Here is a 23,993-nt window from a genome sequence, read left to right as displayed (position 1 = left end):
TTTTCAATGTTATACAAGAACGCTACCTCTGCTATTATGAACTACAATTCATGTGACAAGCTAATAACACTTGTAGCATTTGTTTTTTTATAAAAAGCTTATTTGCACAGCTGTGTTGGCTTCATCACAAATGATATTTCACACAGTGGGTAAAACAGTCATTTTCAGTTAATGTGGCAATTGGGATGTAGCGTTTTGTTACACATTTTTTTAAAAAAAATTTAAAAAATGTGTTGGTTGATAACTTTTGATATTATATTATAAAACATATGTAACCATGCTACCTAATGAGAAGAGCACAAAACTTTTCATGGTGTAATCTAAGCTCCTTTGACCCTAAATAATTCTCAAGTGGGGCTGGGAAAAGAGCCGTGAAACTACCACAGATACTCGCCTATAAGTTGACCCCACAGGTAAGTTGAGGGCAGGTTTTGAGCCAACAATCATGGAATTTTCTATGACCCTCGGATAAGTCGGGGGTTAAACTTAGGGGAGTGTCTGACTCTATAGTTTTGTCCATATCCTGAAAAATAACCTGCCACTAATTGTTACCGAAGAACTGTAATCTCTGTTGTTGTTGTTGTTGTTGTTAACAACAGTATTTATATACCACTTTTCAACTAAAAGTTCACAAAGCGGTTTACAGAGAAAAATTAAATAACTAAATGGCTCCCTGTCCCAAAAGGGCTCACAATCTAAAAAGATGCAAATGAATACCAGCAGATAGCCACTAGAACAGACAGTGCTGGGTTGAGGTCGGCCAGTTACTCTCCCCCTGCTAAAAAAAGGAGCACCCACTTGAAAAAGTGCCTCTTACCCAATTAGCGGGGGTTAATTTTAATTTATTAAAAACATAGTAAAAGATGATAAATTTTTATTCTTTTTTTAAATTCTGGTATTCACCACCTTTTGTAAACACTATCAGAGTAAGTACACTGTAAACTACATACCAGTAAAACAGTGGTTCCCAACCTGGTATTCATGTACTCCCCGGGACACTCAACAGGACCTTTAGGGGTAATTGAAAAAGAATGAAATAATGGCAGAAAAAGCCATACTGTGCTCCAGAATGCCTTGCAAGGACCAGCAAGGCAGGAAGGGAGGTAGCTAGTTGGCTGTGAAAGCCCCACCAGTAGCTAGTTTTTGGTCATCAATTCATCTATGAACCAGTGATTGAAAACCATCACAGTAAAAAAGCTGAAACATAATATGAAAAGTGATGAATCATCCAGAATTTCTCAGGACACTTCTGGTGCAAAACAGTGCAAAGGCAGAGTCTTCTGTTCTTCAAACACATGAAAAGAAAATACGTGATGAATACATGTATTCTGGGCTTTCATATAGAGAAGATGAAGGCTTGTATTATTAATTACAAACACTTTGCTAATAATAAGGGTACAATTTATGGAAATGGGCTGCCAAGGGATATGCAAGTGAAAAAGGTTGGGAACCACTTGCAGGAGATCCATGAATCAAATCCACCTTTAAGGTGGACATGAGGAGAGCCATGAATCAAAGAGACTTTTAAGGTGTCTGGTGTGTTAAGCCAGAAGCTCTACATACAGCATACAACCCATAACACATAACTGAGAGTGTGCAATTCAATTCACAGCAGAGAGATGAGATATTTGCAACCCTTTTTACTCAGAAGTAGACCCACTGCTTTCCATGGGTGTTATGCTTAAGTAATGGTGCACTGAATTGTAGCCTGGGAAGGAAGGTCCCATCCTGGTGTTTCAAAAAACAAACCTATTTTGCAAGCATTTACAAAGCAGAACCAGGCTGCAGCAGAAGGAAGGAGAATAAAAGGTTAACTTTGACTGGAATGTCCCTGGAAAGTAACTATAGCAACTAATGAGGTTCCTGCCTGAGCTGAGCAACAAACTTCTTCAGAGTTGAAAGGCTCTGCCCTCTGACCCGGAAATAAGGCGAAGTGATAATTGGAGCTTAATTACTTGGCAAAAATTTCATGTACTATACCATAATCAATTTCAGGTCAGTTGGCTATGCACATTGTAGAACACTGAACAAGTTATGTTTCTTGAAGTCTTAGTACCCAGAACATTTCAGAAATAAGGGCAGTTAGATTTGTGTTTTTTCATGATTGTCAATGTCCATTTGAAGTTGGCAATATTCATTTTTAAGAACTGAGCAAACACTGAGGTTCATATAGCTAATATGACTACAGTATCATCTAGGTTGGCTCAGTGAGTACAGGATAGTGGATTGGATCTTATCACCTATTATGACCTACTCCTATTATGACCTAGTCCTACTCCTCCAGGACAAAGTCTGTAATGATATTGTGTAGTGGTTCTCAAACAATTTAGCACTGAGACCCACGTTTTAAATTGACACAATTGCAGTAGTTTCTAGTCGTTTTCATCTCATGACACATTGACAAGGCACTAAAATGGTCAAGGCACACCATACTGCTGGTAGAGGGCTCACATCCCCAGATTGCCCTACTAATAAATGACTCTTCCCAAACTCCCACAGCACACCTGCAGACCATTCGCTGGTTGAAATCACTGCTCTATTAAGACCCACCTAGCCTTACAAGACTTTTTAAAAGTTGATCTAGAAATAAATGGTTTATTATTTGATCAGAAATTGGGTCCCAACACATAGCTTAGTGATACAGCTGATATAGAAATGCTAATATAGCACATATCTGCATACGCCATATTTATAATCATGGTTTGTTCTTTATATAGAAAAGGAGCTTTAAAATGTTGTGCTAACACTTCTTTATGGGGTATTTGAGGAGAGGTCAACGTCAGGCTTGTGCTTGAGCTAATCTCCCTGGGAGAAAGTAATGTATTGGCAGGAACGGTTCTATATTTCTCTATACCTGGAATAGTTCCAAACCTGTTATCCATTCAAGAACTAATATTCTCATCAGACTTTGCTTTGAACCTTCTGCTTGGTCAGTGCCACTTAAATTTACTTAGCAGATACTTTAACTGCTTGGGTCAGCCTTTGTCCTTTTTGGAATTTGTCACTTTAAGAATACCATTGCTTGAGTTTCACAGGTATGTGTTCTCCCTTAACATATAAAGTACAATATTTACCTTCTTAAATTATGTAAATACCAGCATTTAATATTGCCACATTCTGGGCACAATCCTAACCAGGTCTACTCAGAAGTAAGTCCTATTTTGTTCAATGGGGCTTACACTCAGGAAAGTGTGGTTAGGATTGCAGCCTATGTCATCTTTTTGTAGCTTCCTTGGTAATGATGACTTTAATATTTTACAGGTATCAAAAAGTATGTTGTTGGCTTAATTATCAAGACTTCATCTGATCCATCATGTGTTGAAGTGAGTGATATCTCCTTAGGGGACTTAAAGGTGGTGATGGAGTCAAGACAGACCTTATAAACCTAACTTTTTTGTTCTTCCCCCCCCTCCCTACAACACCTCTCCAGAAAGAGAAAGTATACATTGGAAAGCTGAATATGATTCTTGTTCAGGTAAACTGCATCCCTTCCCTAAAACTAGTGGTATTGAGTGTTCAAAAATAAATCTGTTCTTATACTACACTGGTTAATCGTGCCTTTCAGATTCTAAAACAAGAATGGCCCAAACATTGGCCAACATTCATCAGTGACATAGTTGGGGCCAGTAGGACAAGTGAGAGCCTTTGCCAGAACAACATGGTCATCCTAAAACTACTAAGTGAAGAAGTTTTTGACTTTTCCAGTGGACAGATAACTCAAGTGAAAGCTAAACACTTGAAAGACAGGCAAGTAGTTTTTCTGTTTACTGTAAGCAAACACATTCTTGCCTTCTCCAGTTTTAATCAGCAGTCTTGTCTTGCATATAGCTTGCTGAAAATTTATACAACTGTCCCTTTCTTATGCTGAAGCTCTGTTAAGTTGGTATAGAAATGTAACTGTTTCAAAGCACTGCTTTTAAAAATTGAAGTAATACAGATTTGCTTTTTAAAAAGTGAAGTAACACATATTTTTATCTTCTCACTTTTGATCACATTGGTACTAGATTTAGTAGTTGTTGGCTTAGCTTACTCAGCGAAACGCATAGAGTATTGCCAAAGTCTTAGCATGGAGTATTAAGCAGCATGGAGTATTTAGTATTATAGTAGATACCAAATTTCTCGTCTTTTTTCTCCTAGCATGTGCAATGAATTCTCTCAGATATTTCAACTCTGTCAGTTTGTGATGGTAAGTCTGATTGGTGTGTTAACTGTTACCAGTTGTTCCTTTATAAAAGCCAGTCTTGCTTATATGGAACTTTTGTTTAACAGGAAAACTCGCAGAACGCCCCTCTTGTTCATGCCACTTTGGAAACGTTGCTTCGATTCCTCAACTGGATTCCTCTGGGCTACATTTTTGAAACCAAGCTAATCAGCACACTAATATACAAAGTAAGTTTTTGCTCTGCACTGAGTAAGGCATAGTGAGGGGAAAATAGGATCTTGACTGTGGCTAACAAATAAGACTTTAAAATTATTGCTTGTGTATTGGTTTTTATAGTTTTTAAACGTCCCCATGTTCCGAAACGTGTCTTTGAAGTGCCTCACAGAAATTGCTGGTGTCAGTGTAAGCCAATATGAGGAGCAGTTTGTCACCCTCTTCACCTTGACTATGATGCAGCTGAAACAGGTAATTTTGAACTGGTCCAATATAGAAATACATTATTTACTCAGACAGGCATAAAGTTTCAGTCTACTTTGTGCTTTCCCTTCTGAGTTAGCATACTTCTCATAGCTCTTCTGCACCAGAATTTTCTTCCAGAGCCTTTTCTTTTCCTACAAACCGAATTAAAATAAATGAGTAATGAATGGGAAGTGAACTGAATGTTGCCTCTGGGTAAAGAAGAAAAGGCGGAGGAGACTGATTCCCTTTAGTAAAATATTAGGAACTTTTCAAGTTGCTGAATGCAGAAGAGTGAAATCAGCAGGTGGCAGCAGACAGGCTGATTCTAGTCTCCCTTGGTTAGGAGATCATTTGTTCCAAGATGGAAGCTGATGAAGAGTGATCAGAAGGCTTTGACCCACAAATGCTTGAGGATACACAAATGCTTGCGTTTGACCCACAGATGCTTGTATTTGGGCCTCTTCAGCCTAGAAAACAGCTGACATGAATGAGACATACAAAATTATGCACAGGAAGGATAGAGTGAATAGAGATGGTCTTTAGACTCTCACATAACACGAGGACCAGGGGACATTACTAAAATTGAGTGTTGGGGGAGTTAGGACAGACAAAAGAAAATATTTCTTTAGTCAGCGTGTGGTTGGTCTGTGGAACTCCTTGCCACAGGATGTGGTGATGGCATCGGGCCTAGATGCCTTTAAAAGGGAATTGGACCAATTTCTGGAGGAAAAATCCATTACGGATTACAAGCCATGCTGTGTACATACAACCTCCTGATTTTAGAAATGGGCTATGTCAGAATGCCAGATGCAAGGGAGGGCACCACGATGCAGGTCTCTTGTTATCTGGTGTGCTCCCTGGGGCATTTGGTGGGCCACTGTGAGATACAGGAAGCTGAACTAGATGGGCCTATGGTCTGATGCATCTGGGCTGTTCTTGTGTACCTCCACTACATTTAAACCAGCATAATGTAGAATCTTCTATCTGCCTACCAAGTGTTGAAGTGTAAGCAACAACTTGCTTTCCATTCAGAGTTTAAATCTCATGACGTTTGGGTGGGCTAGCTTTGTGTGTCACTTTACTGTATTTAAGATGGTTCATGTGCGTCTATGGATAGAATCCCTGGTACTGCAGAAATTGTCAGGGCTTGTCAACCCAAGTTCCATTGAACCTGATGAAACTATTATGGCTACAATCTAGAAAAAATGCAAGTCTAAAAGTTGTATTTTAAGTAGTGCTGTTGCACAAGCACTACAAGCCAAAATATGCATTTGAAACTTTTCAATAGAACAACTTCCTGGGTGTAGTTTTCTCTTATACTTTTGTTGTTATCAAACATTACTATTTCTTGATGTTTGAATGTTAACAATCCTCCAGTTCTTTGGGGTCGCTTTATGCCTCAGTAGTAAAACTGGTATTTTGATATGAGGAAAAAACACTTCCATTTCCACTGTCATTTGCAGACACACAAAACTAGTCAGGGGTCATGTTTATGAGTGAGCTCTTTTGGAAGCCTTCCAAGAAAGCTGCTAAACATGAAAAGTATCTTATTGCAGACCTGGAGAATTCCATAAAACAATTTGAAATTGTGGTTAAACATGACAAATATGCAATACAACAATCTGCAAGAGATGCTGGTGTTAACAAGACTTCATGCTCCGAATTTAAATTGGTTTTTGATTTTCTTAGATGCTTCCTTTGAACACCAATATTCGACTTGCATATTCAAATGGAAAAGATGATGAGCAGAACTTCATTCAGAATCTCAGCTTGTTTCTCTGTACTTTTCTAAAGGAGCATGGTCAGCTTATAGAAAAGCGTCTAAATCTGAGGGAGACATTAATGGAAGTAAGTTCTTATCTCTTGGCTTTTCTTCCATCTTGGACAGATGTTGCATTTTTTTGGAACAAATTTCAGAACTTCCTCATAAGACATATTTGAACTAAGATCACTGATAGCATATTAAATCAGAACTAAAGGTTGTCTATTTAGGTGATTTCTTCATAGTTGCACTTATTGAATAATCTTGCGGCATTAATGGAATAGTACTCAATGTGTGTTCATGCTGCCCACATGTAAAAGTTGTATGTGATGGTTGTCACAGATTAGACATAAGAATTCTGTGACTGATAGAATAGCCCAAGATATGGCATTTTCAGTTATGTTGTGGGTTCACAGAAACCAAGTAAATTCCAGAGTTGTCTGCTGTTCACTAGCTTGTTTGCATCCGTTTCTGGAACTTCCAACTTTGTAGACTTCACTGAAAAGGAAACTGAGAACCATCAGGACAAATTAAGTGGGTACACCTGGTACATTTACATCTCAGGTGCTAGTTCTACATCTGTCAGTGCCTGATTTGTCCGTTCTCATCCCATCTTTGTTTTCAGACGGAGAACCACAAATAAGGTTCTGCTTAAGGAATGTTGTGGGAAATAAAGACAGGACTTCACCCAACATTTTTAGAGTAGGAAACTTAAGTCTCCAAGTGGTTGATAATGCCTATGCCTGTTCAACTTATTGGCTCTTCTTCCTACTTCTTGTTCTGAGTAGTCAGCACTGATAAAAGTATTAATTGTATGGTTAGTTCTGAGGATATTTGCTTCCATTTTGAGGTAGAAAGCAGTCATAAAAGCATTTTGAACATTGTCAACAAATTGTAAAGTTGTCTTTTTTGCATTTGCTTAAGGAGGATACTAGTTATTTTTAGCTCTTGTTGATATTTCAGTAATTAAATCTGTAAATTTACTTTAGGCTCTTCATTACATGCTGCTGGTGTCTGAAGTTGAAGAAACTGAAATCTTTAAGATTTGTCTGGAATACTGGAATCACCTGGCTGCTGAACTATACAGAGAGAGTCCATTTTCAACATCTGCTTCTCCGTTGCTTTCGGGGACTCAGCATTTTGATGTTCCTCCCAGAAGACAACTTTATCTACCTGTTCTGTCTAAGGTAATGGGTATCTTTCAGTTTGCTTGGAATTCCTGTCATGTGTATGCTTGAAACTTGTATTGACTATGGAATTGTATGCACCCTTAGTATTTGGAAATCCAAAGAACCGGATGGTTCATAAGAACTATTACTTCAGGTCATTTGGTTTTTGCCCATTTTCCTCTTATGACGTGTTCCAATTACATTCTTTTGGCAAACACTGATAAATTAATTGTACTGTAATATAATAGCACTTTTAATAAAATCTAATAAAAAACTCTATTGTTGGCATCCTTCAGTCTCAGAAGACTATGGTGTCACGCTCTGAATGGTGGTTCTGGAACAGAGTGTCCTCTCCAGTGCACGAAGCCTGGGTAAAATAGATATGGAGGATAGGCTGTTTCCCATGCAGCAAATCACCCCTCTCCACGTCGCTGGAATGGTCCAATGGAAAGGCAGAGGCCAATACGGTTGGTTCCAGCGGCGTCGCAGGAGTTGCCAGAACATGCCTGTGTTCAGCCATGAACTGCCTCAGGGACTCTGGCTCTGGATTTTGCCTCAAGGTTGACTCCTGAAGCCTTTTCCATAACTGGATGTAGCCACAAGGCAGCGGAGATTTGGGATCAGAGTTTTCCTTCTCTCAGATGAGCTGCCTTCCCAGGCTGATAACCTCATTTGATGTAGGCTGGGTTCCAGTCTCATTTGCAGACATTGGATGAAATTTTTATCATGCCCATGCTTAAATTCCCTGTAAAGAAAAGTGTTCTCAATGAAGGAGATCTGAAAGCATTCCCCTGCACCCCACTCTGCTCTTCTCTGTTTATTTGTAGTGGGGTATACAAAAATATTCAGTGATCTAGTCACTCATCCAGTGTTGGATCTTTCAGAATGGGTCAGAATTCACATGTAATGGCAAATCCAGTTTGCCCCTCTGTGTTTAGTGGTGTAAATAGATTCAGAAGCACTCTTACCTGAACAGTCTTAGTTATTAGTTGTTAAGAATAGTTATGTACAGTTCGAAACTCATTATTCACGAGGGTTCCATTCTACGAACTCATGTGGATGGCAAAAAAACACTATAGCAAAACAATTTTAAAAACAAAGTTTCTTTGCTCTGGTGATTTAAAACAGCCTTGCTGACCTTTTGAAATGCACACAGAGGCAATCAGTCTGTCTCCAGGCACTTAGGCTTCACTAGGAGACAGAGATCTCCCTTCACCAGGAGCCCCAGCGAGGGGGAAAAAATTGAGGATGTGATAGGAGGTGATAATCGCTGCCATTTAGCCTTCTTTCACCTGCTCAGGGGGAAGGGAGGAGTGAAGCCTACAGAGTGAATGACTGATGGATTATCAGCCAGCTACTATCTCTGGCATTATTAAATGACTGTTTTCCTTTAATTTAAAGGGCCCTTCGCATCACCTTTGAGACAGAAAAATCTGTGGATGCTTAGGTTATACCTGTAATCACTTGTATGACTGTCTCTCTGCAACAGTAAAAAGCAGTTTGTTAAACTGTGATTTTAAAGGGGTGCACTTTTCCCTTCTCCAGGGACCAGTACATTCCTTCTCATTTGCAGGAGGGTCATTTGTGTTGAGTCAGATTTGTGTACAAAAAATCAGTGTATAACAAGGTTGGACCTGTATTGATTTTCAGCAAAGTAGTTTAAATAAAGTGGTGCCTAGTACAAGTGGAAAGACCTTAAAATTCATTTAAAATGCCCCTCTCCTGTTTCTGCCTCTTTCCTTCTGCCACAGGTTTCTGTCATGTCCTATTCCACATTGCTCTGCGTGGTTCCTCAATCTTTGAGTGGCTTTTGCAGGGAGCAGAAGGCTGCGGAAGGGAGGATGGTGATAGAAAGCCTTTTTGCACAAACAGTTCTGCTTGCACAACTTGGTATCCAAACCACTGTCTACTTTTAATATATTGTGTGTTTTGTTTTTTTAACAACTTAGGTGCGATTGTTGATGGTCAGTCGCATGGCAAAGCCAGAGGAAGTGCTTGTTGTAGAAAATGACCAGGGGGAAGTTGTCCGAGAATTTATGAAAGATACAGATTCTATCAATTTATACAAGAACATGAGGGAAACATTAGGTAAGTAATTTGTACCATCTTGCCACCTGCTGTGCTGTACTCTTCAGAATTTCAGTGTTGTATCTTAATTCACTAGTACAAGTTCCCAAGTTAAAGAGAGATGGCATTCTGAACCCCTAAAAATATGTAATGCTCATTTTCAATGTTGACCAATTAAACTGTTTTTTTCCAGTTTACCTTACTCACCTGGATTACGCAGATACTGAACGAATAATGACAGAGAAACTTCACAATCAAGTAAATGGTACTGAATGGTCATGGAAAAATTTGAACACACTGTGTTGGGCAATAGGCTCAATTAGTGGAGCAATGCATGAAGAAGATGAGAAGAGGTTTCTTGTAACAGTAATAAAGGTATGAAAAAAATTGTAGTAGTTTTCCCTATATAATAATGGGGTCCTGGTAGAAGCTTATAAAACTTTCTCAATAGTCTAGTGTTCAAATAAAGCTCAATGTTATCCAGTGAAATTGCCATTATAAAAAAATTCTAGCTAAGCGTTAAGCTTCTTGGGGCAGGATTTGTTCCTTTTGGGCTTATGTTAACAGTACTGGTTATGTTACTGCTATATTAAGAAGCTCCATTCAAACAATATACTCATGCAGTGTGCAATTACAGAATGCATTGCTACAAGGTATAGTGATGACTACAAATTGCCTTTGTTAGGAGGATTCAGTATTGCTGTACCTTTTTCATAGTGTTTTAATTAAGCAAGTAAAGAAAGATTAAAAAAAAAAGCTAGGCTAATGAAGAACAAATTTTGGTGACCACTAACCCTTTTTTTTTTTAACATAAGTGAAGATGGGGCTTTCAGCAGTGTTACTCATGTGTGCTTCTGTCCTCCTGGTACAGGACCTACTGGGACTCTGCGAGCAAAAGCGAGGAAAAGATAACAAAGCTATTATTGCCTCCAATATAATGTACATAGTAGGACAATATCCAAGATTTCTGAGAGCTCACTGGAAATTTCTGAAGACTGTCGTCAACAAGCTATTTGAATTTATGCATGGTAATTTATCTGGAATTTAATTTGATCTTCTTACAACACAATCTTAGGCATGTCTAATCAGAAGTAAATTCTATTCAAATAAGAGGTATTTACTTCCAGGAAAGTATTACAGCCTTAGTAAACTGTTCCTTGTGTCCTAAATGTTGCAAAACATTTCACAGGCCTACAAAATTGAGGGTCAGAAAAGTTTTTCCCAAACTTTATGGTGGTTTGATATGAATTTGGGGTGCCAATTCAAAAAACGGCATCCATTTTGCCCTATCACATCTAGTTTTGGAGATATAGTATAGCCTCTTTAGTGAATGGTTCAACCAGCTTCCTCACGTGGAAGCCATGGTGTAGGCTTCCTCATGAGGAAGCTGCTTGAACCATTCACTAAAGAGGCTATACTATATCTCCAAAACTAGACGTGATAGGGCAAAATGGATGCCATTTTTTTGAATCGGCACCCCAAATATACCCTACCCGGGAATTGGTGTAATGTTTAAGGAAACAAAATGTGTGTTGGCCTGTGTTTGTTTGGTATTGAAATTCCGTGCTATTGGGGAGGGGGGTTGTTGGTGGTGATAGAATCCTAAGAAACATCTCCATTCCATTTTCTTACTTAAATATTTTTACATCACCTCCCCCCCCCCAATTGGGTGTTCAAGGCAGCTTAACCATTAAAATATAAATACAGCAACATCAGAGGCAAGCAGAAAGCACAAATCAGCAGTGTCAGTAACTGTAATTATATCATTAGTTAAAAACAAGTAGGCTCACAAATTTAAACAGAGCCAAAAGGAAAAAAAATGATTTAACAATTATTTAAAAATTAGAGAGGCAAAGCCAATTGAAAAAGAGATCTTCTGAAGGTTGATAGGGAAGGTTTAGATTCAAATGAGACAGAATTCCATCTTTGTTGGGAGAAGAGAAAAGGTCATGCTCCTTGTAACCAATCAGGCTTCAGTCAGAAGTGGTGTGTGCTGCAGAGCCACCTCAGAATGACCTTGGGGGTCAAGCTGGCTAGTATTGAAGGAGGCAGTTCCTCAGATACTCTGGTCTGAAGCCATCAAGAAGTTCAAAGGTCAAAACAAACACCTTAAATTCACCTGGATGTGAATCAGTAGCCAGAGTAATAGCAAGAGCCCCAGCTGAACAGAGTTGAGCGACTGAAACCCAAGACCACACAGGCTACTTCATTCAAATCCTGGGCAATCCAAAACAGCTTACCTGGACAACTCTGTAAAGGCAACAATGGCAGGAAAGAGTGCCTTCTTTTCTGACTTCACTGCCACAGAATAGGCTCTAAAATTTGCTCTAGTCTGTGGTCAGATGTATTGCAAACGTTATGCCACTATCACTCAAGACATAAATATCATCTGGATACCAAGGAAATAGGCTGTTAGGGAAGATTTCAGTATTCACACTGGGACCTCCAGGACCTGAAGGGTCAGAAGTTCATGGCTACCATGGACTTGTCTCAGGGCATATCTGCCCCAATGCATGTAGCAGAACACACACATGGTCCTGGTTACTGGAGTAGTTGTTACTGCTCAGGTCGGTAGTGTTCAGGATGTGGAAAAGATTAATATTGTTCCTTTCTCTTGGACAGGTCTCTTCTTGGTAGGGTTTTAAGGTCAGTTGAAAACCCTTAACTTTACAGAGGCAAGGGACTGAACTGTATGGTCTGGCCCAAGAGGCTGGTGAATCGAGAGAGATTCTGTAGGGATTTTCCTGCTACCAGGTTGGCAACTTATCCAGAGCCCTGGTCAACCTCTGGAATAGCAAGTGGCCAGGGCCATAGATAAGACTGATCCTGAGTGATCTGCCTTGCTGCAAAACTAAGATTAACTTTTGTTTCTGAGAAGCTGTAGGCAACGAAGCAACTTGAAGCTATTAAAAGTGTTTCTTAGATTTAAAAAAGAAAAATAAGCAAAGTTGGTTTCTACACAGGTAAAAAACTTTTGATACAGAGAAGGCCTAGGAATTTTACAGCAACCTTGGTACCATCAAAACTGACCAATCACACTGCATGTACAGTGGGTCCTTGGTATTCATGGGGTATTCAGTGATTCCATGGATACCGAAATCCACAGATGCTGAATTTCACAGAGGGGGAGCAAGGTGATGGTGCTGCAGTAAACTTACTTGGAGGTCATGCTGGTCCTTCTGGAGGTTGTACCAGCTTCCTTGAATGGTCTCCCATATGCAATCAGAAGTTGCCAATTTGAACCCGAAGTACCTTCTGGTCACTTCCTAGATGCCCTCTGAGGTGTCGGCTCAGCATCTGTAGATGCCAAACCCACAGATAAGGAGGGCCCACTGTACATAGGATCTTATATCTACCTGTGCTTGTGCTTGTGCTTGTGCTCTCTTAGAAACTCACGACGGTGTCCAGGACATGGCTTGTGATACTTTCATAAAAATAGCCCAAAAATGCCGTCGGCACTTTGTCCAAGTCCAGGTGGGAGAGGTCATGCCATTCATTGATGAGATCCTGAACAATATTAATACAATCATTTGTGATCTTCAACCACAACAGGTATGTAGCGTTCAGCTGTATGCTGCTGTTTAGAATAAAAATGCTTAAAATGTAGAGATGCATGTAATGGGGGCGGGGGGGGGTTTCAAAGCAGTGATAAGCTGTAACTTCCTATAGTGGTTTTCTTCAGACACCTTCTGCCCAAATTAGTCTGGCAGTTTTCGTATCTGGCTGGCAGATAATTATGTCATTATAAGTGCATGTTGTAATGGGGAGGGACTTTTTGCCAGATCATGTGAACTTGAAATGCACTTGGCAGCCTTGAATTGCATTGTTCCTGATTTTTTTTCCCCCCTATATATGCTGGTACGTTTGTCAATATAGGTGCATACTTTCTATGAAGCAGTTGGATACATGATCGGTGCACAGACTGACCAGACAGTGCAGGAGCATTTAATAGAAAAATACATGTTACTCCCTAATCAAGTATGGGACAGCATAATTCAACAGGCCACAAAAGTAAGGATACACTCTAGACATTTCTTTCCAATATTAGGATGTAATCATTTAGGAAATGTTGAGTTCTGATTGGTTTTTTATTTAACTGTGGGTTGGCATGTGGCTGGTTTCTCTGAAACAAAAACACACACAGACTTTGCTAACTGGATGTCTTTCTGTGGCAGTTTTACAGTCTCACATCTGGCATGCACTGGTGACAGCACAGAACACACTAGGAAGCTCTTGAGAGATCATAAAGTAGTTGATCTGTCTACCAAGTTTTTGTGCAATGGATAAGCCAAAAAGTTTTTAATCTGCTGCTGGTTTATGTTTCATTAACTCTCTATATAATATATGTTGGCAACCTTCAGTCTCGAAAGACTGTGGTATCGCGCTCTGAATGGTGATTCTGGAACAGCATCTAGTGTGGCTGAAAAGGCCAATTCAGGAGTGACAATCCCTTCCACACTGGGAGCAAGTGTAGTCTGTCTCCCTGGCTATGGGCCTTCCTTCTTTGCCTCAGACTGTTGCCCAAGTGTCTCTTCAAACTGGGAAAGGCCATGCTGCACAGCCTGCCTCCAAGCGGGCCGCTCAGAGGCCAGGGTTTCCCTTTTGAGGTCCACTCTTAAGGCCTTCAGATCGCTCTTGCAGATGTCCTTGTATCGCAGCTGTGGTCTACACGAGTTCTCCATAGAGGAGATCCTTTGGGATCCGGCCATCATCCATTCTCACAACATGACCGAGCCAATGCAGGCTTCTCTGTTTCAGCAGTGCATACATACTAGGGATTCCAGTTCGTAACTCTCTACATGTGTGTTTACAACAGGATATTGTATTCCTTGGAGTTGTGCTATCCTGAAATATTTAAATGTGCTTTTTGTTTGCAAATAGTTCTGTAACTTTTTTATCCATCTTGGAAGTGCCAGTAAAAATGTTAACTTCTATTGGTTGACGTTCTGCTATGCTTGCCAAATAGATAAATGTGTTTCAATTCTGTTCTACAGAATGTTGATATCCTAAAGGATTCTGAGACTGTTAAGCAGTTGGGTAGTATCCTTAAAACAAACGTAAGGGCATGTAAAGCTGTTGGCCATCCCTTTGTGATTCAGCTGGGAAGAATCTACTTGGATATGTTGAATGTGTATAAGTGCCTAAGTGAAAACATTTCTGCAGCTATTCAGGCAAATGGTAAGCAGTGTGGGAGATTTTAATTTGGAAAAGTGCTTGGGTGTTCAACTAAGATTATTTCATCATGTCAATGAGTTGAGAGATCTTGCATTATACAGTGATGCCTCGCAAGACGAATGCCTCGCGCAACGAAAAACTCGCAAGACGAAAGCGTTTTTGCGATTTTTTTGGTGACTCGCAAGACAAATTTTTCTATGGCCGTGCTTCGCAAGACGAATTTTTTTGCATTTTTTTTGTTTGGTTTGTTTTAAATCGTGCTTCGCAAGATGAAATTTTCGCAATACGAAACGACTCGCCGAACGAATTAATTTTGTCTTGCGAGGCATCACTGTACTCAAAAACCGCTACTAAATTGGACTGTTTGTCCATATTGTCTACTCTGACTGGCAAGTGATTCTCCAGAGTTCTTTCTCAGGCCTCCTGGGAGATGGCAGCAATTGAGCTTGGGACATTCTGCATGTTATCCATGTGCTCTTCCAGTGAGCTGTCGTCCATCCCGGGGGCCTACTACACAATATCAGGTTGTCATTCTAGAAACTACTGGCTTCACAAACAAGAAAACTGTAACTTGATACCTTTTTTAAAGTTAAAGGCATACTGTATAAAAGTCTTCATGAGGTCTGGCTGATAAAATTTATACCAGAAAGGGAATTTGCAGACTTGTAGTCTAATCCAGTGGTTCCCAAATGTTTTTTGACCATTGACTGGGCCATTGGCAGCAGCTCCCCATTAGGACTATTGCATGGAGGGGAGTGCTGTTTTTGCAAAATTCCATGGCTGTCCTGGCTGGTTTCTGCAGCTCCTCAGGGCTGCAGCTCACAGCTTACGAACTACTGGCCTAATCCTTTAACCTTTGGTTAAAGAATTGGAAATACAGGTGGACCCTCATAATCCACGAGGATTTCATTCCTGGACCCTACATGGATACTGAGATTCATGTGAAACCAAATAATGCAAATTTGGGGCACCACCAAACTCCAAACATGACCGGAGCTGTTCTGACGTCTGTGGAGGCTGCACACAGCCTCCACGGGCCTCAGAAAGGCCTTTGGAGATCCTAGAAGGGCACTTCTGGTTTTCAGCTGAAAAATGGAAGTGCCCTTCTAGGACTTCCATGGGCCTCAGAAGAACCTCTGGAGGTGGCTGGAGCAGAGCTCTGGTCACCTCCAGAGGCTTCAGGTTGGGCCAGAACTGGTTCAGCGGGGGTCTGGAGGACCCATGTTGAGCCAAATCTGTGGATAAGTAGGCTCATCCTGTACTGTATTTACACTTGTGTGGAGTGAGCTAAAAGGCTAAGTACTTCATACATTTCTATCATGCAAACAGTTTGGCTTTCCAACAATTCCGTATCGATAGCATTAGGTGTAGGCTTTATGTAATAAGTGTATAACTTGATCTTGGAAAGTCTTTATTCCGAACTAAGAGCTCAAACTTTTCCAGGTGAAATGGTTACGAAGCAACCTCTGATTAGAAGTATGAGAACAGTAAAAAGGGAAACTTTGAAACTGATTTCTGGCTGGGTGAGCAGATCCAATGATCCTCAGATGGTGAGTGAACTTCTCAAGTGCAACAACCTCAGTGAATTACAAACATATAAACATAATTTTGTAGCAGACATTGTGTAAACATATTACTGTGTTTCTTCTTTTCAGGTAGCTGAAAATTTTGTTCCACCTCTGCTGGATGCAGTTCTTATTGATTACCAGAGGAATGTTCCAGCTGCCAGGGAGCCAGAAGTGCTTAGTACAATGGCTATCATAGTAAACAAGCTGGGGGGGCACATTACTGCTGAAATACCTCAGATATTTGATGCTGTCTTTGAATGCACATTAAATATGATCAATAAGGTAACAACACTGTAGACCAGTGATTTTTAACCTTTTTTTGTCTTGTGGTATATTGACAAGGCACAGCGTGAAAATAGCTACTGTGGACATTGGGTACTAAGGGGTGTATGCAGGCTGAAGTTGTTTAAATCTGAAGTTCTTTAGCCTTTTTGATGTAATTGGGCACATCTCAGATCTTGGAGATGTGTGGAATTATAACATTGCTGTTTTAAAGGTATACATGAGATATGTTTAAGGCTGCTCTAATGAGGAGTTTGTAGTGACTTAAATTGCATTCCCCTATTCTAAGGATAGAAACCCTAGGAAGGTTGTCAAGCTGCTTTTCTGTAAAGTTTATATTCCATATAAACCTGGATGTGGGGTTTATTAAGATTAGGAGTGGTGTGCATTTAAATGCGCATCCATCCGTGATTTTTGTAGTGTTGAAACTTCTTTCAGATGGGACTATTGACTCTTACACAGAACTGAATTGTGGTGGTATAGCAACTGAGCTGGATTTTTTTAAGAACATAAAAATCTGAAAGTTGTTTATACCAGAGAATTGTGTGTATGTGCATAAAAAAGTAATACCGTGTGCTCTCCTTCTCCCCATTATTAGGACTTTGAAGAGTATCCTGAACACAGAACAAACTTTTTCTTGCTACTTCAAGCAGTAAATTCTCATTGTTTCCCAGCATTCTTGGCCATTCCACCTGCACAATTCAAACTCGTACTAGACTCTATCATTTGGGCTTTTAAGCACACAATGAGAAATGTCGCAGATACAGGTAAATAAATTTAATTTTGTTGTTTGAACTCCTGACCTGACTTGAATGACCTGACTAGTTGTGAATTTGTGTCAATCATGTACCATCTATGTCTGAGGGAATACTGTATTTTTTATATTTCTTTGATTTACCTGTCTTTGGTGTATTTAATTTCAAAATTTGACTTAAACCTTTCTCTACAACTTTTAATGATTGCTGTATGCAAAAGCCAAGTTGAGCCACTATATCTTTCTTGCATTGACACATTTGGAGTGTCTGCTCTACTACTGATGATCTTTGAATGTACAGGTGGGACCTGGGTATCCACTTATTTGACTTATCACTGATACCAAGTCCACCTTTAAATGCCTTCTAACAAGGGAAAAAAGCACCAAAATCCAATGTTCCAGTGGTGCCATGGCAGGGTCAGTCCTATGAATGAAATAGCTCCTCCTCTCAGGCAGGCAGGTCAGTTATCCAAGTCTTTCTGAGGGGAGGGGCTCCCATGATTCCCCAAACTGGCCTTACCTCATAGGCATCGGGCTATGTCTTCTTATGGCTCCAGGAGCCACATCAGTTTTTTTCTGGAAGTTGGTCTTTAAAGCTATTTTTCCACTGATTTGGTATCCACTGATTTTTTTATTTATTTGATTTATACTCCTCCTTTCTCCCCAAAGGGCACCCAAGGCAGCTTACACGGCTCCCCATTTCTTTATTTATTTGATTTATGCTCCATCTTTCTCCTCAAAGTGCACCCAAAGATGCTTACAAAACCCCACTTCAATTACCTCCAAAATTGGGATGAAGGTGTTATAATTATACAAACAACCATAGAAAAAGTGTATTTGAAGGCACCAGGGAACAAAAAACTAGAGAAGCCGGAGCTGCCAGCACCCTAGGTTTGTTAGCAGCAAACCTGGAGGATTTTGGAAAGGGACTTTTTTGTTTCTCATAATGGGGGGGGAGAAGTGAAGAAATTTGCTGGGGGAGGAATAGACTTTGTTTTGAGTGATTCTGCTTATTGCAAACAAATGAGAAACAGAGACCCAGGCTGCAATCCTAAACACTTTTTCCTGGGAGTAAGACTCATTGAAGACAGTGGGACTTACTTCTGAGTAGACATGCCTAGGATCATGATGCCAGAGACTGTTTATCTTATAGTAGCAGCCAATGTGGGATGTCAAAAAGGGGGAAAAAAAGTCAGGAGAAAAAGGGATGGCTGAAAAATAACATGTATTTTTATTTTTTAATCATTTTGGGAGACAAAGCTTGACTGATCAAGTGTGGCTTTTTTCTTTTTTGGGGGGGGGGGAAGGAAGAAGAGAAAGAGATGATGATTCTGGGCTAAGCTGCCACAGGGTGAGACCACAACTCACCACCATAGTAGATAGTGGGGGCATGCTCACACATACACCCTGACTGAAACACACACAAATGCCACCCCACTTCCCCCACACTAGACAGAGGAATGCACACTGTGGCATTTGGACTGTCCCGTCCCCCCTTTTCTTTCTGGACCTTTCTTTATGGACTAAGAAAAGACTATCAGCCCAATCCTATCCACACTGTTCTGGGAGTAAACCCCATTGACTAATGGGACTTACTTCTGAGTAGACATGCATAGGATTGGGCTGTACCATCACAGAAGTTAGTCCCATTACTGTCAGTGGGGCTTACTCCCAGGAAAGTATGAATAGGATGAAGTTCTGGGCTCCCTCCCTTCTAGGTGAAAGGAAGCTCCTTGCTGAGTGCATTTGTGGAGCCTCCTTTAGCTTCAAGTTTCCCTCTAGGTCTGGAGCCTGCTAGGAAAATGACACACACCTCCCTCCTGACTGGGAAGGAGGCCAGAAGCTAGAGGGGGCTCTGTGCTGATCAGATGCAGCACCACTGCCTGGCCAGCCTCCTCTCCTCCTGCTGCAGAGAGGACCCAGCCAGTAAACAAGGTCCCACACTGAGCGAGCTTGCCAGTCAGATCCTCTCTGGCCTCCCCTGGGTCTCGAGAAGGCTCAGCTGGCGAGGAGGTGAGCATGAGCCTTCTCTGTACCTGGAGGGAAACTTCATTCCCAGTGCTCTCCTCCTCGCCAGCCAAGCCTTCTCCAAATCACTCCCCTTGGTTTGGAGAAGACTTGGCTGGCAAGGAGGTGAGCATGAGCCTTCTCTGTACTGCGAGGGAAACTTCCCTCCCAGTATGGAGGAGGCTTCTGCTTGCCTCCTCGCCAGCCAAGTCTTTTCCAAATGTCTGCCAACCAGACTTCTCTCTCCGGGGGTAAGCCTGACGCTTACCCGAGGCTGAGGCTCTACCATCCCTTCTCCACCATGTTTCACACACCCCTCAACTCATACTGCCCCACCCACCTCATTCACAGTTGCTTTTTCCCATGAAAGCAGCAAGTAGGGAGGCCACTATGTACAGCTGAGCTGCTTTGTTCACTTCTCTCCCCAAGATGCCTCATGACACCCCTGGGGGCTTTCCGCCTCCCCAGACCATTGTGACACACAAATTGAAAACCTCAGCACTAAGGGTTCCAGAACTGAACCCCACTGGATATTGGGGCATGACTGTATTTTCTTAAATGAAGTAAGAATTTCAAGGACACTAAAGGTTTGCTACCATGCCTTACTGCTGACCGTACATACTGTTTGAAAGTTTTGACTCTACTGGCATTAATGTTAAATATTTAAATATTCTCACTTTTTCTTTTTCTGCTCCCTTCCAGGCCTTCAGATCCTTTATACTCTCCTACAAAATGTTGCACAAGAAGAAGCTGCTGCTCAGAGTTTTTACCAGACTTATTTCTGCGACATTCTTCAGCACATTTTTTCTGTTGTAACAGACACGTCTCACACTGCTGGTAAGAATTGGGTGGAGATGGGAGCTGCAGCAGAAATAGGATAATAAGGCCTTTACTACAGTGAGCAAAGAGAGTTAAGAAGTACCTCTACAGGTTCTCAATACCTGCCTTGTGTTTTCTCCAGGTTTGACGATGCATGCATCAATTCTTGCATACATGTTCAATTTGGTAGAAGAAGGAAAAATAAGTACTCCTCTAAACCCTGGAAATCCAGTGAATAACCAAATGTTTATTCAGGAGTATGTTGCTAATCTCCTTAAATCTGCATTTCCTCACCTGCAAGAGTAAGTGTATGTTTGTGTAAATTCTAAAGTTTAAAGTTTTGTGTAAGTGCTAGTGCATTAATTAGCTCTTTTGTGTGTTTAAATCTTAGTGCACAGGTTAAGCTGTTTGTAACAGGACTTTTCAGTTTAAATCAGGATATTCCTGCTTTCAAGGAGCACCTTAGGGACTTCCTGGTGCAAATAAAGGTATGTCTGGCACTTTCTTGCTAAACTTTGCTCTGGTAGGAACTGGTAGGTAAATAACTGCATGTTACTCAAAATCTATGTAATAGTCTCTAATTTCTCATGATTTATTAATGGATATTACTTGGTTAATAAGCATGGCCTGTATTTTACAAAACCCAGCTGGTCACTTCCAAGCATTCTGTTACCACAGTACACATGCCATTTTGGCAGACAGCCCGTTTCTAGATTTCTGAGCTAGGTCTGAATTTCATCCTTTGGGGGATTGGGTGAAAACAATTCTACTTAAATTTCTATTCTGCTTTTTCCATGTTAAAACAAACACATAGTGCAGCAGTTCCAAAACTCACTGCTGCTGTGACACCCTTGAAACTCTTGAGTGGGGTGACATGAAATGTGTCGCACATTGTCGTTGCCATTCACTTCTGGGCTCAGAGGCCTAACACAAGCCTCGAACTAGCAGTGAGAGGGTCCAAAAAGCCAAGGTTTTCCCAGCTCCGCTCACCATCCTGAGCCTCCGATTGCTGTTTGGAGGCTCATGTTGCAGTCTCCTTGCAAGGCAGTGGGGGTTCCACAATGCCCCACTGAGTGCCTCGACACACACTTTTGGAACTACTGATGTAGAGACTTTCAGTGAACAAAGTGTGCATAATAATAATGCACAATATCAAAATCAAAGCCAGTATATAAACAGCAAACAAATTGGTTTGCTAATCTAATTCAACTTCAAAGCGTACTGCCAAAAAAGAGTGTCCAGCTGTTGGTGAATTCTGGTGAAAACCTTGTGTTTCTTTCTGGGAGGAAAGTTCTATAGAGAGAGCAGTACCACTGAAAAGTTACCTGCCAAACTTGTTTCAGTTAAAGACAAACCAGAAAGCAGGACCAGCTATTGGAGCTCTTGCAGGTTTATACAAGACAAAGTAGTCCTTAGGTCTACTGGGCCAGATTCCCTTATGTTGTACTGGGGGGTTTTCTTCAAGCTTTGAATTAACATTTTAGTTGAAGGAAGAAAAAGAAAAAAACCTTTTTAGCTTTATGGAGTAACAGAAGCAAATAGTTAAGTCCTTGTCCTTGAGGAATTTTCAATCTAAACTTTGATACAGTAAGAGGATGATGGAGGAAGAATTAAAAATGCAGGTACATTAACTTAATGTAACTTAACACCTACCACAGTGAAGACTAAGAGGTGAGTTTTGAAGCAAGGTTGAGAGAGAGAGCAAGAGAGAGCACTGTTGAAGACTTAGGGTGCTGCCCCTCTCAAATAGAAGGGGCAAATGAGGGAAATGTGTGAACAGTGGGATTAGAAGAAGAAAAGCCAAGAGCAGGTGTACAAGGGCAAAGAAGAGTAAGGATCATGCCTACAAAGGCATCTGTTTTGCAAAACTTAAAATTTTTGTTGTATCCTGCTTTAGGCAGGATATTAATGTTTTAATATGACTATAATATGTTCTGTATTAAATATGCAAATGCTGGCAAGAATACTTTTCAGTACAAGTCTTTAGAAATGATCATATAAAGCTAAATTCCTGGTATCTAATTTTGGAACTTGACATGGTGGAGGTGAATGTACTTCTAACTTTTGGCGCTTGGTACACTGTATGTGAATTGTAATGACTTCTAAATTGCTTTATCGTTGCAGGAATTTGCAGGTGAAGACACATCTGATTTATTCCTGGAAGAGAGAGAAACAGCTCTTCGACAGGCTCAGGAGGAGAAACACAAACTTCAGATGTCTGTCCCTGGCATCCTTAATCCACATGAAATTCCTGAGGAAATGTGTGATTAAAAAGAACCAGTTATACTGTTTTCTCTCTGTACAGCTGCTTTGTTGTAGAAGAAAACAGGACTTGGATGTTTGTTGACCAAAATGATGCCAATTTGTAAATTTAAGATGTCACCTAGTGGCCCTTTTTTCTTATGTGTTTTTGTATAAGAAATTTTCTGTGAAATATCCTTCCATTGTTTAAGCTTTTTGTTTTGGTCATCTTTATTTAGATTTGCATGAAGTTGAAAATTAAGGCATTTTAAAAACAAAACACTTCATGCCCATTTTGTGGCTAAGGGTAAAAGAGGCAAAACATATAACTTGTAAAGTCTACTGCAAAATGATACTTTTTCCAGTTAGAACACAGATTTTTTTAAATTAGGGATCACTTTCTTTCTAGCCTGCCCTGCAATCTAGAAGAAAAGGGTAATGAGTAAATCCATCTGATTTAAGGGAGTGGAAGAATGAGTTCTGCATCATTAGAAATGAGCAACTTTTGGGCTGAGTGGCAAGGCTAGACTACTGGTATTTGCAAGTCATATGGCAACTTTGCAGCAAGATCATGTGCATATCATCCCGTTGTAAAGCAACTTGGAAAAAAGAGTATGGGAACACAAGTACAGTTAGTTATTTTTACACAGTTCTTTTGTTTTTGTGTGTGTGCTGTCGCTTTGTCGACAACAGCTTTTTGTTTTCCTCAATGAGGAGTGTTGCTCATTTGTGAGCCTTCATTAACTCGAAGTGAAATGGTTAAAATATTTATCCTGTTAGAATAGGCTGCATCTTTTTAACAAAGCTCATTAAAGAAGAACTCTGGCTTTTGAGATGACTTCTACTAATTTACATTGTTTACCATGCTGTAGTGCTTTAAGAACACTACTTAAAAAGCAAAATAAACTTGGTTTACATTTATTTTCCTTTCTTTGACTTTTCTTTTATTGGATGCTCTGATCAACTTTAAAATTCAAACATAACTTAGAGTAAGAGAACAAAAATCCCATAAGAACATACAAAGTTATGCGTCTGGCAGATATTTCCGTAACTCCTGTGAGACTTCCACAAGCGTGTTTTGCAGCAGCAGTTACTCATTGACTCTTGAAAGGTTTTTGACTTATGCCCTGCCCAGTGTTGGCATGTATACTTTTTTCCAGCAGAGTTTTTATGACTCTTCTCAAGCAGTGTATAATATGACCAAATAATAATAATAATCAACTGTTGGCATTGTCAATGTTACTTTTAGTTAGCATTTCTGTATATTGGTCTCCAGCTTGTTTTGTCTTGGTTTCCTTGGGCACTTGGCATCCATGTTGCCTGCAGTCTAAGACTGTCACATTGATTTTTTTTTAAAGCAACATTCATGTGCCATTGCTTAAAAAAATATATTAGGTTAGATGATTAGTGGTTTTTTTATATAAAATTCGTATATCATAATTGTATTGTGCGTTTTTTTTTCCATTCAGAATGTTAGATGAAGCTCTTCGTGCAGTACCCACCCAAGTAGAATAACACATTCAAATCT

General features: G+C 40.3%; 1 protein-coding gene across 1 annotated transcript in view; it reads left to right on the top strand.

The window, feature by feature from the left end:
- Positions 1-23,386, top strand: part of XPO1 (exportin 1) — a 60,169-nt gene extending 36,783 nt beyond the window's left edge. The window contains exons 5-25 of the mRNA XM_066626327.1: positions 3,262-3,323; positions 3,431-3,475; positions 3,566-3,747; positions 4,138-4,186; positions 4,270-4,389; positions 4,499-4,627; positions 6,311-6,469; positions 7,373-7,570; positions 9,502-9,640; positions 9,813-9,994; positions 10,491-10,647; positions 13,008-13,171; positions 13,496-13,630; positions 14,614-14,797; positions 16,238-16,344; positions 16,450-16,644; positions 17,243-17,411; positions 20,108-20,242; positions 20,367-20,526; positions 20,616-20,712; positions 22,349-23,386. Coding sequence (XP_066482424.1) covers positions 3,262-3,323; positions 3,431-3,475; positions 3,566-3,747; positions 4,138-4,186; positions 4,270-4,389; positions 4,499-4,627; positions 6,311-6,469; positions 7,373-7,570; positions 9,502-9,640; positions 9,813-9,994; positions 10,491-10,647; positions 13,008-13,171; positions 13,496-13,630; positions 14,614-14,797; positions 16,238-16,344; positions 16,450-16,644; positions 17,243-17,411; positions 20,108-20,242; positions 20,367-20,526; positions 20,616-20,712; positions 22,349-22,495 — 2,915 coding nt within the window. The 3' untranslated portion in view covers positions 22,496-23,386. The remainder of the gene's footprint in view (positions 1-3,261; positions 3,324-3,430; positions 3,476-3,565; positions 3,748-4,137; positions 4,187-4,269; positions 4,390-4,498; positions 4,628-6,310; positions 6,470-7,372; positions 7,571-9,501; positions 9,641-9,812; positions 9,995-10,490; positions 10,648-13,007; positions 13,172-13,495; positions 13,631-14,613; positions 14,798-16,237; positions 16,345-16,449; positions 16,645-17,242; positions 17,412-20,107; positions 20,243-20,366; positions 20,527-20,615; positions 20,713-22,348) is intronic.
- Positions 23,387-23,993: the final 607 nt, after the last annotated feature.

Source organism: Tiliqua scincoides, chromosome 1, assembly GCF_035046505.1.
Source record: "Tiliqua scincoides isolate rTilSci1 chromosome 1, rTilSci1.hap2, whole genome shotgun sequence".
NCBI lineage: Eukaryota > Metazoa > Chordata > Lepidosauria > Squamata > Scincidae > Tiliqua > Tiliqua scincoides.
This window is presented reverse-complemented; position numbering and strand designations above follow the sequence as displayed.